The sequence below is a fragment of the Stegodyphus dumicola genome, chromosome 7 (assembly GCF_044657685.1).
Source record: "Stegodyphus dumicola isolate Sdum_Otavi_A_Nest chromosome 7, ASM4465768v1".
In the NCBI taxonomy this organism is placed as follows: Eukaryota; Metazoa; Arthropoda; class Arachnida; order Araneae; family Eresidae; genus Stegodyphus; species Stegodyphus dumicola.
In genome coordinates this window covers 38,268,054-38,282,481 of record NC_140774.1, presented here as the reverse complement: position 1 = coordinate 38,282,481, position 14,428 = coordinate 38,268,054, and the positions used below count along the sequence as shown (strand labels likewise).

Genomic DNA, 14,428 nt, shown 5'->3' with positions numbered 1-14,428 from the left:
GTTTTCATTGGAACAAATGTAAATTATTTTTCATTTCAAAGAACGGAAAGACCTGATCGCCTATCTCTCTTTTTAACGTTAATTTTAGGCCCTGGTCAGTACGATGTCGAGAAAATTGAAAAGCATGTTCATGAAAATTCTCCAGCATATTCTTTTGGTTTGAAACATAAAGATCAGAAAGTTGATGATATTCCTGGTGAGGTATTTTCCTATTAAAATAATGAAATCAGTTTTGACTCATAAAATTAATAATTACAGTTAAATATATAAATATTACCCTCACTAATTTTAGCTCCTGGTCAGTACGATATTGAGAAAGTTGAGAATTTGGTTCATGAAAAATCTCCAGCCTATTCTTTTGGCATAAAATACAACGATCAGAAATCTGATGATATTCCTGGTAAAGTTACTTTTCTCTTAAATAAATCAACATAGTATTTTAGGTAACAGAATTACGTTTAACAATTTTATACTTAATATTAATGTCCCTAATTTTAGCACCTGGTCAGTACGATGTAGAGAAAGTTGAAACACTTGTTCACGAAAGGTCTGCAGCGTATTCTTTTGGCTTGAAAGACAAAGAAATAAAACCAGACGATATTCCTGGTAATGTACAATTTCCATCAAATTAATTAACGGTGTTTTCTTTGGAACAAATGTAAATTATTTTTCATTTCAAAGAACGGAAAGTCCTGATCGCCTATCTCTCTTTTTAACGTTAATTTTAGGCCCTGGTCAGTACGATGTCGAGAAAGTTGAAAAGCATGTTCATGAAAATTCTCCAGCATATTCTTTTCGTTTGAAACATAAAGATCAGAAAGTTAATGATATTCCTGGTGAGGTATTTTCCTATTAAAATAATGAAATAAATTTTGATTCATAAAATTAATAATTACCGTTTAATATATAAATATTACCCTCACTAATTTTAGCTCCTGGTCAATACGATATTGAGAAAGTTGAGAATTTGGTTCATGAAAAATCTCCAGCCTATTCATTTGGCATAAAATACAAAGATCAGAAATCTGATTATATTCCTGGTAAAGTTACTTTTCTCTTAAATAAATCAACAAAGTGTCTTATTTAAAAGAATTACATTTAGCAATTTTATACTTAATATTAATGTCCCTAATTTTAGCACCTGGTCAGTACGATGTCGAGAAAGTTGAAACACTTGTTCACGAAAGGTCTGCAGCGTATTCTTTTGGCTTGAAATACAAAGAAATAAAACCAAACGATGTTCCTGGTAATGTACAATTTCCATCAAATTAATTAACGGTGTTTTCTTTGGAACAAATGTAAATTATTTTTCATTTCAAAGAACGGAAAGTCCTGATCCCCTATCTCTCTTTTTAACGTTAATTTTAGGCCCTGGTCAGTACGATGTCGAGAAAGTTGAAAAGCATGTTCATGAAAGTTCTCCAGCATATTCTTTTGGTTTGAAACATAAAGATCAGAAAGTTGATGATATTCCTGGTGAGGTATTTTCCTATTAAAATAATGAAATAAGTTTTGACTCATAAAATTATTAATTACCGTTTAATATATAAATATTACCCTCACTAATTTTAGCTCCTGGTCAGTACGATATTGAGAAAGTTGAGAATTTGGTTCATGAAAAATCTCCAGCCTATTCTTTTGGCATAAAATACAAAGATCAGAAATCTGATGATATTCCTGGTAAAGTTACTTCTCTCTTAAATAAATCAACATAGCGTTTTAGTTAAAAGAATTACGTTTAACAATTTTATACTTAATATTAATGTCCCTAATTTTAGCACCTGGTCAGTACGATGTCGAGAAAGTTGAAACACTTGTTCACGAAAGGTCTGCAGCGTATTCTTTTGGCTTGAAATACAAAGAAATAAAACCAGACGTTATTCCTGGTAATGTACAATTTCCATCAAATTAATTAACGGTGTTTTCTTTGGAACAAATATAAATTATTTTTCATTTCAAAGAACGGAAAGACCTGATCGCCTATCTCTCTTTTTAACGTTAATTTTAGGCCCTGGTCAGTACGATGTCGAGAAAATTGAAAAGCATGTTCATGAAAATTCTCCAGCATATTCTTTTGGTTCCAAACATAAAGATCAGAAAGTTGATGATATTCCTGGTGAGGTATTTTCGTATTAAAATAATAAAATAAGTTTTGACTCATAAAATTATTAATTACCGTTTAATATATAAATATTACCCTCACTAATTTTAGCTCCTGGTCAGTACGATATTGAGAAAGTTGAGAATTTGGTTCATGAAAAATCTCCAGCCTATTCTATTGGCATAAAATACAAACATCAGAAATCTGATGATATTCCTGGTAAAGTTACTTTTCTCTTAAATAAATCAACATGGTATTTTAGGTAACAGAATTACGTTTAACAATTTTATACTTAATATTAATGTCCCTAATTTTAGCACCTGGTCAGTACGATGTCGAGAAAGTTGAAACACTTGTTCACGAAAGGTCTGCAGCGTATTCTTTTGGCTTGAAATACAAAGAAATAAAACCAGACGATATTCCTGGTAATGTACAATTTCCATCAAATTAATTAACGGTGTTTTCTTTGGAACAAATATAAATTATTTTTCATTTCAAAGAACGGAAAGACCTGATCGCCTATCTCTCTTTTTAACGTTAATTTTAGGCCCTGGTCAGTACAATGTTGAGAAAGTTGAAAAGCATGTTCATGAAAATTCTCCAGCATATTCTTTTGGATTGAAACACAAAGATCAGAAAGTTGATGAAATTCCTGGTGATGTATATTCCTATTAAAAAAGTGAAATACGTTTTGATTCATAAAATTAAAGATTGCCGTTTAATATATAAAAATTACTAACACTAATTTTAGCTCCTGGTCAGTACCATATTGAGAAAGTTGAGAATTTGGTCCATGAAAAATCTCCAGCCTATTCTTTTGGCATAAAATACAAAGATCAGAAATCTGATGATATTCCTGGTAAAGTTACTTTTCTCTTAAATAAATCAACATAGTATTTTAAATAAAAAATTACGTTTAAGAATTTTTTTTAAATAATTATATCCCTAATTTTAGCACCTGGACAATACGATGTCGAGAAAGTTGAAACACTTATTCACGAAAGGTCTGCAGCTTATTCTTTTGGCTTGAAATACAAAGAAATAGAACCAGACGATATTCCTGGTAATGTACAATTTGTATCAAAACAATTAACGCCGTTTTGTTTGGAACAAATGTAAATTATTTTTCATTCAAAGAACAGCAATTCCTGATCCCCTATCTCTCTTTTTAACGTTAATTTTAGGCCCTGATCAGTACGATATCGAGAAAGTTGAAAAGCATGTTCATGAAAATTCTCCAGCATATTCTTTTGGTTTAAAACACAAAGATCAGAAAGTTGATGATATTCCTGGTGAGGCATTTTCCTATCAAAATAATGAAATATGTTTTGATTCATAAAAATAATAATTACTGTTTAATATATAAATATTACCCTCACTAATTTTAGCTCCTGTTCAGTACGATATTGAGAAAGATTTGAATTTGGTTTATGAAAAATCGTTATATAATAATGTTTTGTTCAAATAACAGGAAATTCTGATCGCCTACTGTGTTTTTAACGCTAATTTTAGCCACTGGTCAGTATGATGTCGAAGAAGTTGAAAATTATGTTCATTAAATTTCTGCACCATATTCTTTTAGTTTGAAACACAAAGAACAGTGAGCTGAAACTATCCAAATACTTTATTTTTGTTCAAGAAATTATAAGTTAAACTTTTGAAAGTCAAAAGTTTTCTGTGACATTTTTTTTTTGTTATATAATTAATATTATGTTTATTTTAAAAACAATTTCCATTGCTAACTTGCATGGAGAATTTATTAATAATTATCTTTAGTTCTTGTTCAGTGGAAATCGAAGAACTATTAAAATCATTTTCAAAACTGTTCAGTATATTTTTTTTTATTTAAATTTTGATTACCTGTAATGGTTTGAGTGAAATATGTTGTATGTCGAAATAATTACATTCCGTTTCCGTCCGAGAAAAATGCTTTAAATCAAAAGCACTAAATCCCTTGATTACCTTTTCATACAAATAGAGATTCATGAGGAATTTAATTGTAATTTATTAAAATTTCGCTTTAAGCTCTGGCCGCTACGATCGCTCGTTAATAAAAAGGTTTTCTTTAAGATTTTCGATGTTGTTTTGTTTAATTAAAATATAATGATTTGGAACAATTTAACGTTTCTGTTTTAAATTAGCTAAATATTTTTGACTTAAATAATTATCATTATAAATTTATATTAAACTTATTAACGCTAATTTTAATGATTGGTCGATGTGACACGGACAAGTGATTAAGTCTATTTAGCATTATTAGTCTTTTGGTCTGAAATATAAGTGTTTAATCCAAATAATATTCTGTTTTTTTTTTTTTTTTTTTTTCTCAGATAATAATATCTGGTGTTTCTGACAAAGTCGTGTGATATAATATGTATTCAGAAATTTTTTATGACTGGTTCTAGCATCAGTCAGTATAATAACGAAAGACTAGAAATATCTGTTCATCAGAATTTGCTAACATATTCGTTGGTTCTAAATTATAACGAGTTAAAACCAGCTGATATTCCTGGTAACTTTTTTTTTTTTTTTGTTTGTTTGTTTGTTGTTTGTAATTTAATTAAATGTAGTTAAAACATTAACCACACTGAATTAATTTAGAGTTTTTTATAATTTAACTACTCATTAATATAATATCGATGAAATAGTGAAAGCGGTTAGTCAAAATTTACATATCTGAACTATAAGGATTTCAAATCAGATGGAACTTCTGGTAAAGCGTTTTTACCCTCAGAATTAGAAAATTATTATTGATAATCAAATGATCTTTCATAAATCACTGTGTTAATATTTTATAATTTATGATCAGTAACGATGTCTATGAAGTAAATAAATCCGCAAACTTTCCTTCAAGTACATTCATTTAATGTAAAATATACAAATCTTAAATTGGATGCCATTCAGAGGTAAATTTCTTTCTATTACATAATTTAAAGGTATTTTGATTCAAAGAATTACCCATTACAGACATAACAGGCCTTTCTTATTAATTTACTTAATCTCCTGATCAGTGGCATATCGAGAATTCTCCAGCATATTTCGTTAGTTAATCAAACAAAAATGTCTTAAATCTGATATTATTACCGGTGCATTTTCTTTTCAATCAAAATAATTTAATCAATCAAAAGAGTATGTAAATTCGAATGAACCGCTTTCACTGCTTCATCAATATTATGTTGATGAGTAGATAAATTATAAAAGAACTCTAAATTAATTCAGTGTGGTTAATGTTGTAACTACATTTAATTAAATTGCAAAAAAGAAAAGGTTACCAGGAACCAATATTATTAAACATTACCAATATATAATAGAGTAATTTAGCTGCAGGTTATTACAACTTTCAGATTTTGGTTACTTTACTAACATTTATTTTAGCGTCTATTCATCGCTAAAATGTAGAAATTGGATGTAGAAATGCATCCGATGTAGAAAATGATGTAGAAATTCGCATTCGATCTAGAAAATGATGTAGAAAAATGTGTTCTTCAACAATCATATTCTGTGAAAATATGTGAGAAATTCTCCAACAGATTCTTTGTGAAATATAAGGATCTGAAACTTGATGATATTTCTTTAAAATCTTTTTGCTTTGAAATAGATAAGTTTTATTCGAGTGGCAGTATTTATTACCTTTCAAAAGTCCAAAAATTAACTTCGTAATATATAATATACAGTTTGTATATAACTGATTTAAACGCTCGGTCAATATAGTGTCGAAAGCGTAGAAAAACATATTCACCAAAACTCCCCAGCTTATGGGTTTGATCTCAAATGCAAGGATTTTAAACTATATGATATTCCCGGCAATGCTGTTTTAAGAACTATTGAAATAGTGCTTTATTTCTTTTTTTAACCTACTGTTTTTTAAATTCTTTCTAAATAATTTCAGAACTGATTTTAGCGCCTGTTCAATGCATATATTTTACATATATTTTAATAATTGATTTTAGCCCCTGGTCAGTATGATGTTGAGAAAGTTGAAAAAATTGTTCATGAAAATTCTCCAGCATTTTCTTTCGGTCTGAAGTACAAGGATTTTAAGCCAGATGATATTCCTGGTAAATTTATTTTGAATATGAAAGTCTTAAAATTTCATATTGTAGCTTTTAAAGGACAAGTTAATTTTCAGAATTGAAATATTCTTCAGTAATAAAAATTTTCCCCTTCCAAAGACTATTCTATTTAGAATTGATAGTAAATACTAGAAAATGTGCAGATAAAAAATTTATCACATAAAATTTTGGTAATTTTTAATATGCTAGATGTGATCTTGTGCTGTTATTTCTCCTAACTGCTACCGCTTTCTGTATGTAATATTTCTCGTTTATCTTTTTGAAGCCTTTTGCTCTGAAATTTGCTGTTTTGCTTCTTTTCATTCTCGAACTGTAATTGTGCTTGTGTATAGTTCCACTATTCTTTGTTTTTAATATTAGCTAGTATTGTATCATTTCATCGTATCACAGAACCCAAAACAACATTCTTATAAATTATTTACATAATTTCAGTGTTTGATGAAATAAAATTTTTCTTAAAGGACGTTCGTATTTTTTATTACTTCTTTCAGTTACGATTTTTATTTAAAACGTTAAGTAATAAAGATCGTTTAAGCAGTTCAACAGAATAAACTGCAGTTTTATTCTGCTGAATATTTGTTCTTTTCATTCCAGTATATTTATATCGTTTATTACAATTTTAGGATGAAAATAAGATTTTACTACTGCCGTTGTGTTTCGTTAGTCAGCGCCTTTACTTTCGCCTTTTACGCAGCTTCATTTAATAATGATGGTGTTTTCTAACACTATTCGCCACGTTTAGTATTTTCCGTATACTCAAATTATTAAGTTTTCGGAACGGGAAACACGAATGATCAAATATACGTTCGCGGAAAATCGAACGTCGTATCTTCCACTGGATAAATGAATGTGTTAATCAAGGTATATACTACAAAGGTTATACTACAAAGTTTGCTGTTGTGTGACGTCACTGACTCCTAGTCTTCTTAATAGCAACTTTCTTGGAGGCTCTCTCCTCTCATTTCTTTAAGTAACGTACGCGTTAGAAAGAGTCCAACTTTGTCTAGTACCATTACATCACGCATAAGCGAAAACGCCTTTTTTTAAAGGGGACTGGGAAGAGCCAGTTGGCCAGATACAGTGATGGTGTCACCGTTTAGACTGACACCACTATAGAAACTATTAGGTTATTTAGAACGGAAACTGGGAAAAGTCAACTATACTCTTGCCGGAAATCGAACCATGAACTCTTTCAACTTGATAGCCGGATTTACCAGCTTTTAAGACTACCTCATAATTTTGAATAGCTATTGTTTATTACTATCATATTCCATTAACAAAACGTCAAATCATTGTCGAACTCGCTGTGCAGTCGGCTTGATTCTTAATTTAACTTCTTCAGGTTAACCGCAGAATCTCCAGCAAATCTGATTAAACTATTATTTTTATTTCTGCTACTTACATGAAAAAACGTTTAAAGTACTATAAATTAAGCTTCTGCTGAAATCTGACACAATAATGCGCTCAATTAATTGTGCCGCCACAAATTCTGTTTCCGCACTGAAGTACAATAAAGGGATTAGCTGTATCCCACTGTAGTGATGTTATTCTTGTTAAAGTGCCTTATTGTATTATAACTCTTTTAATCTTACCCACCGTGTCGCCCCTTTTAACCCTACCAGTTATTAGTTATTCTAAGAAGCACATTTAAATAGGGCCGTTCTTGGCGGGGGTGCAGCGTATAAAAGTACGCGGGCGGCCAAGATCAGGGGCGGCCGGACTCTCGCTATACCACGCCTAAATATCTTAAATTCATTGTAAGTACTTGCCATGGTGTGAGTACCTTTTATAGAATTTGTCATATGTAAGTACTTAGAGAGTATGAGATAAAAATTTTATTAAACACTGAGCATCATATTTTTAATTTGGGGGCGACAATCTTATGAAACTACGCGAGCAGCCAATGGCCTAGGAACGACCTTGCATTTAAATATTACTCAGCTAATAGAGTTTAAAAATCCGACTATTATTTGAATTTACATAAATCATTCACGCCACTGCATTTATTTTAACTATAAAGGGATGTAAGCTGTGGGATTACGTAATCCTCTATCAAAATTTCATAACATAGCGGGCTTTGATTGATAGTCAATTATTTATACAGTCAGTATTTAAAGCATTATGTTTAATAATATTGTTTGGCAACACGTCATAAGCTGTAAGAGATACAAAATTGAACTGGAAGCCTGACTTCAATGCAGGATTGCTCAAAAGTGAAGTCTAATCTTTGGAAATTGTCTAAATGTTAAAAAGCCTGGCTTTTCGAGTGTTATGGCGATAGTTAAGTATATTTGCAATTATGTGAAGAATATTTCCACAAAAAGAAACGCGTTTTTGAAAGAGAAACTACAATCTGTGCTACTGTGCTTCTGATGTAATTTTTTATTTTTGTGAAACCGCAAAATATCGCTGATACACTATATAGCATAACATTTTGAAGTACTGGTGAGTTTTATGGTATGAGTTTAAACAAAATTTCTTGTAAGTCAAATAACTGACATGGCGTGTTAAACAGAAAATTTATTTTCCATTACGCTGCTTCAAATGGTTAAGAATGAACTACGTCTTAATTGCTCGAAAACTGAAGAATTCGAAGCTTAAATGAGAAATGCAGTAGTTGTGTTCCATGTGAAATAATTGTTTGAAGTCATTTTGATTCATTCGTTTTGCCGAAATCAGTTAAACTCGAATAAAAGCGTAAAAAATGTTTTTGAAATCTTTCTCTTTCTAGCAACGCAATAACATTCGTTCTCGAATTTTTCAGAAAGGTGCTTCTATTTTTGCCTTTCAGCTGCCTGTTTCAACCAATAGCTTTTGCAAGATCAAAGAAATTTCTAGAATATATAGTCTTATTAACACACTGAGGACGGATAACGGGATAGTTCATGTTTTCAACACGATCTCTTGAAATGCCAACTGTTTTTCTACAGAGGATTTTACACATTTTTAGAATGATTTCGATAAAGAATTTAAAAAAAAGCAAATGATTTGAAATAAACATTCCTTGCAACAGCTTATTATTTGAAATGAGAAATATCATCTGCTACTTTTAAATTTATTCTTATTTCAAAATGTCACAGGCAAATAAGCTGTACATTAAAGGATATGATTTTGCGCTTTCCGAAGAAAAATATTCTAATTCCATAATTCAAAAACGTTATAAAATGCATAGTATTAAAATTTCGAAGTAAAACGTAAGCAACGTTATTAATCGGTCTGTCGGTTATTACTTCTACATCCAAAGAAGACTCCAAAGAAATACCATAAAAAAGTATGTACTGTTTCTAATATTTCTCAAGTTAAATAACTGGTTACAACAGAAAATCCGCCGATGCAGAAATCAATTGCAAAGTCTTTAAATACATCTGTAGAAACAATAAATAAAACAATAAACCAAGGTTCACAGCTTAAAAAAGCTAAAAAGCATAATGTTCGCCAGATTTTGCCGAGGCATGTGACTAAACGCAGAACCGTTTGTAGAATCTTGTAGGAAAAACTATTTAGTAAGAGATAAATGGAAGTACATTATGACCTTTAATAAGGCATGGATTTATCTAAATGACTGCAACAAAAAAAAAGGTCTACTATATATACATATATATATATATATATATAAGATACATATATATAGTAAGGAGTTTATGATTGTCGCAGGATTCTCTTACAATGGGAAATTTAAAATAAGAAGAGTGGATAAAAATCTTAAAATCAACTACAATCGAAAAAAAGTTTTACTCGCGATATTTGCAGAATTATTTCTTTTTCCCGATGACTTTAAAAGAGTGGAACTTTAAAAGCAACAAACTTTCAGTTCAAGTTGTTTCAACAAGTTTCAAGTTTCAAGTTGCAACAAGTTTCAAGACAAAGCAGCAACAAATCATAGTTCGAAAGATTTTTGTGCATTCCTTGAAAAAAATGAATACTGATATTGCCTGCACGCCTTTTCAATATATTCCTGAGAAGTCTAGTGACGTTTTACCTATGGTCTATTGTGCCTTTAGTCTTTTGTAAAGATCTGTCTCTAAGCGCAAACCCAGCACGATTGATGGACTCTGGAAAGCAGTGGAGGAGGAATGGAAAGAATGGAAATCGGTCCCAACAGAAATTTTATGAAATCCCTTCTATCGTGGAATGCATGATTCTATCGTTTGCAGATTGACAATATTTAAAAAAAAAAAAAAAACTATCAGATCGAATATTGAAAAAATTTTAAACATTAAGGCCCTGAAATCGTTCTCAAAATGTGTAAACGCCCTTTGTACATATTGTATCTGTTTATCTCAGCGTATTCAATTCGATTGTCTTCGTGTTCGTTTTTCCTAATTTTCTAATTTTTATTGCATTTTAATGCGTAGATAGTCACTACCTTCATGCTTTTAGAAATGTCCTGTTTCAGAAAACGGAAGGAAATGAGCAAACGGTCAGAGGTTCCTGGTGAGAATGAAAATGCGTATATCTGTGGAAATGGATGTTTTGATGGTTGTGAGGATGACTCTACTGACAAGGTCATTATTAGAGCTGTAATAATATTAGAGCTGTAATTGTCATAATTATTAGAGCTGTAAAGAAACGTAAGATGCCAGAGTTTTCAAGTGATTTCGACACTAACAATGAAGGTGATTCTGTTGAATGAACAATGAAACACTAAAATATAGCCTGCCTAGAAAATATGATGTCACTGGAATAAGTTAAAAAAAAATATTTGGTCTTTAATGTGTCACGATCTTTTTTTATAAATGAAGTAGCATCGGAGTGGCACATTTTCAGAAACTTATTCAACTGCTGTACAGCCGTTAGGTTATATCAATGCTGGAACATGAAAATGGGCAATGCCCTCGCGGGGATTCGAACTTCTCACCTCCCAAGTACACGTCGAGCGTGTTTCCAATTAGACTACGAAGGAATGCTGAAAGGAGCGAGAAAATACTTTATGTACTCCCCCTTTTAAGGGGCGACTGTGGATGAGGGGACCCAGTCGCCAAATCCTGGTGGAAACGAATAATTAATTGTCCACCACCTTTTAGTTCAGGAGCCATTTTAGAGTCATTAGAATATTTTCGATGCCAAGAAACCGATGGAATTTGCAATGCTGTTGCTGGGATTCGAACTCCCGAATACACATGGAGCATATTTCCTGTTACACCACGAATGCATTTGGAATGGAGGGGAGAATACGTTATGCTATCATTGCGTTGGTATCTTCATAGGAAGCGCAGTATTTTTGAGATTTTTTATCTATAACGAAGATTGCATTTTAACCAGTGGAGAAGGTATTTTAAGGTACCATACGTCTCCAAAAATATAGCCGTTTTAATAATAATATTTTGGAGAGTGAATGAAGCAAACTATACACACTTCTTGGGGTGATAAGCTTCTTCCACCACCCTCTTTGATAATGTAACACTTTTTCCTCCCTTTTCTGTTTATTGCGATCCCAAAAATTGAGGAGGTAATGCAGAAAAACCTGTCAAAAGCAGCTTTTTTCTGACCAAATCACCAACCAATGGCCGAGTAGTTAAAACTGATGAACACTGGTAGTTCAACCCGGATTCAAATCCTGGCGAACGAGCTGCCTGCATGGATGTTTTCATGTTCTTTTCCAAGTGTAACAAAAATACGAGCCAGTTTTCCTTAGAAAGTTCTCCACGGTGACAATCCTCTCCTTAAGTAAATAGTGTGCTTTCCAAAAATCAGATAATTTAATCCAATGACTCCTCATTTCATATTAACTCGTTGTTTCTGCGGTCCGCACATGCCTGCAGTATAAGAGCCAGACTCAGAAAAGAAACAGTATATTCAACTTGGACTCAGTAGTAGCTAGTTGCATTAATTGATTTCATTAAATAAACACGAAAGGTTTCTCCTGTATTAAGTCTCTTATAGCATTGCTGCAAACTGTTTCGATGAAGTGCCTTTAGTCCTGAAAATAAGTCTTTTTTTGCAACTGTTATTACCGCTTGTTATCAAAAAATAGTTTTTTTTCAACTTCCATTGATCGCAGCAACAAATGTGAAAAGAACAAAATCTTACTCACATTTTCAACGAAAGCCAAATTATAGAAACTGATTATTTAATTCATCGATATGCTATCTGCGATAGAAATATTGAAACGGTGAGAAGGACCAAAGATACAGAATAGACAAGCACGTGAAATACAACAAGCATGTGGTGAATGTTAAATTTCACAAGTCACAATCTAAGGAAACTACCTTGACATCAACAGCTAAAATGCAGCAGTACCCAGCGAGTTCAGTGCAAATCATACCATGGCATCATAGTACGAGAAGAGTATAAAGAATTCGACATCCCCGTTTATTCCTGAAGAATATGCAAAGGTTAGTACCGCATGCTAAGATTTGGAGGAAAAGAAAATATAAAGCAAAAATGTGAGAATGTTTTCGAGAAAATAAGGGACGAACGGCAAGCGTGAAGGAAGACTGGTGATGAATTCCATTTTCGAGTATACTAAATCTGATAAATGGTGACAGTTATGTTCTCTAAGATGTAGCAACTCGAAAAGACAAATGCAGTCTTCAATTATACTTGCAAAAAGTGTAGCCGAAAATCATACAGTACGAAAAACGTCAAGCTTGTAGTGAGTGATCAAAATGCTATATACTTTTGACTTCCCTAATAGCTGACGTGGTGTACTTCAATTTCAACGACGCAACAAAAATTGCATATGAACTATACCGAGTTTGTGAGAATATTAGGGAGGAATACATTAGGATGAATGTATGACTTCATTCCTACTATGAAAAAGATTCTTGTAAAGGCTTCTCAAGCTTTACATTTGTACTGCGAAATCTTAGGCTTCATCATTCGATAGCCGGTATTATAGCAATGTGGAGTGCTTGGATTAGATACGCTGTTTTCTTGTGTGAAAACTTCGACGAATCAAATGACCTTATCTTGGGTTTAATAAAAGTAGAGCCACCAAGCATGGCCGACAAATACCCGGTGACGTAAACTTAGAAGCAAACTTTTTACAATACATGAAATTAAATATTGAGCGTAATTCAGAGTTTGGAAGTCATAGATATAAAACAGGATCAACGTTGAATCTTGATGGATTTACGAAAGCTAAATTTGAATTATATTTGAGGAGCAATTTAGATGCGGAAGACTCATCAGTGTGTCCACTAATAAGGTCAGCGAAGTATCTTACATTTGTTACTATAGATCATAGTTATATTTTCTTTACGTATATTAATTCGAATATTTTTGTATACCTTCGGAATTCAATATATGTATGAAAGCAAAATTTCCGCTACCTGAATGCTTTGCATTTCTTGCATATTTTTACTTGCTGTATTTGTATTTATATGCTTTTAACAAACTGCATACTGTGACCATTTATGAACTTCTCTTCTGTACTAATTCTGTACATAATAATTTTCCTTCAGCGACCTACTACTAAGCATTTCTTTGTATACTTTCTTGTAACATATTTCTAATGCATCTCTTAGTAACAGAGCATTTACAGCAATGAAAGGATTTTGTGCTACATTTGAAGAGAATTACTGGAATACATTTTTAACTTCAGTTCTTGTTAAATAAGCTATAATAATAAATCTGAAGCTATAATAGTAGATACTTAATAAATAATAATAAACATAATAAAGCTATAATAATTTTATGTTAGTTATATTTATAGTATTAGCAAATACAAATTCTTGGAAGGCATTAATAAAAAGCTAGCTAACGCTAACTCATTTTACTAAATTTTTAAACAAAAGTTATTGTGTTTTAACTTCATAACTTCTCGCATTTAGTACTCAACTAATTAATGTATTTCCTTTACGTACAGCTCCTGGCCAATATGATGTTGAGAAAGTAGAAAAAACTGTCCTTCAAACTTCACCTGCATTTTCTTTTGGCGTCAAGTACAAGGATCAAAAGCCTGATGACATTCCTGGTAAAACTCTTTTAGCCTTAGATTAAAAATTATTTAAATCAGTCAATCCATTTTGTTTCATTGATGCATAGTGGCCTCGATTTACTTAATCATTATAATCAAAGCACATTTGCAGCGTCTTTGAATAAGCCCTATGAACATATTAGTGTTATTCATCCTAGAATGGGCGAAAATAATATCGAATTATAATACTGTACCTGTTATTATTGAAGAAAATGAAATTTGTACCATAATTAGACTATCTTAGATAGTGTTTTGAATGGGATGTATCGTTTAATATCTGTATCCCGTCTTTTTAATATTAAAAACATATCCTACTTTTCTTCCAGTTTTAAC

At 31.6% G+C, this 14,428-nt stretch overlaps 1 protein-coding gene across 8 annotated transcripts in view; it reads left to right on the top strand.

Moving 5' to 3' along the window:
• LOC118191961 (uncharacterized) overlaps positions 1–14,428 on the top strand; it is a 226,802-nt gene that overhangs the window by 193,264 nt on the left and 19,110 nt on the right. For 7 of the 8 annotated variants that reach the window (XM_085820099.1, XM_085820096.1, XM_085820092.1 and 4 more), the window contains 2 exons: positions 6,052–6,159; positions 13,985–14,092. In XM_085820099.1, the coding sequence (XP_085676225.1) occupies positions 6,052–6,159; positions 13,985–14,092 (216 nt within the window). The remainder of the gene's footprint in view (positions 1–6,051; positions 6,160–13,984; positions 14,093–14,428) is intronic. The other variant, XM_085820094.1, reaches the window with a different exon arrangement.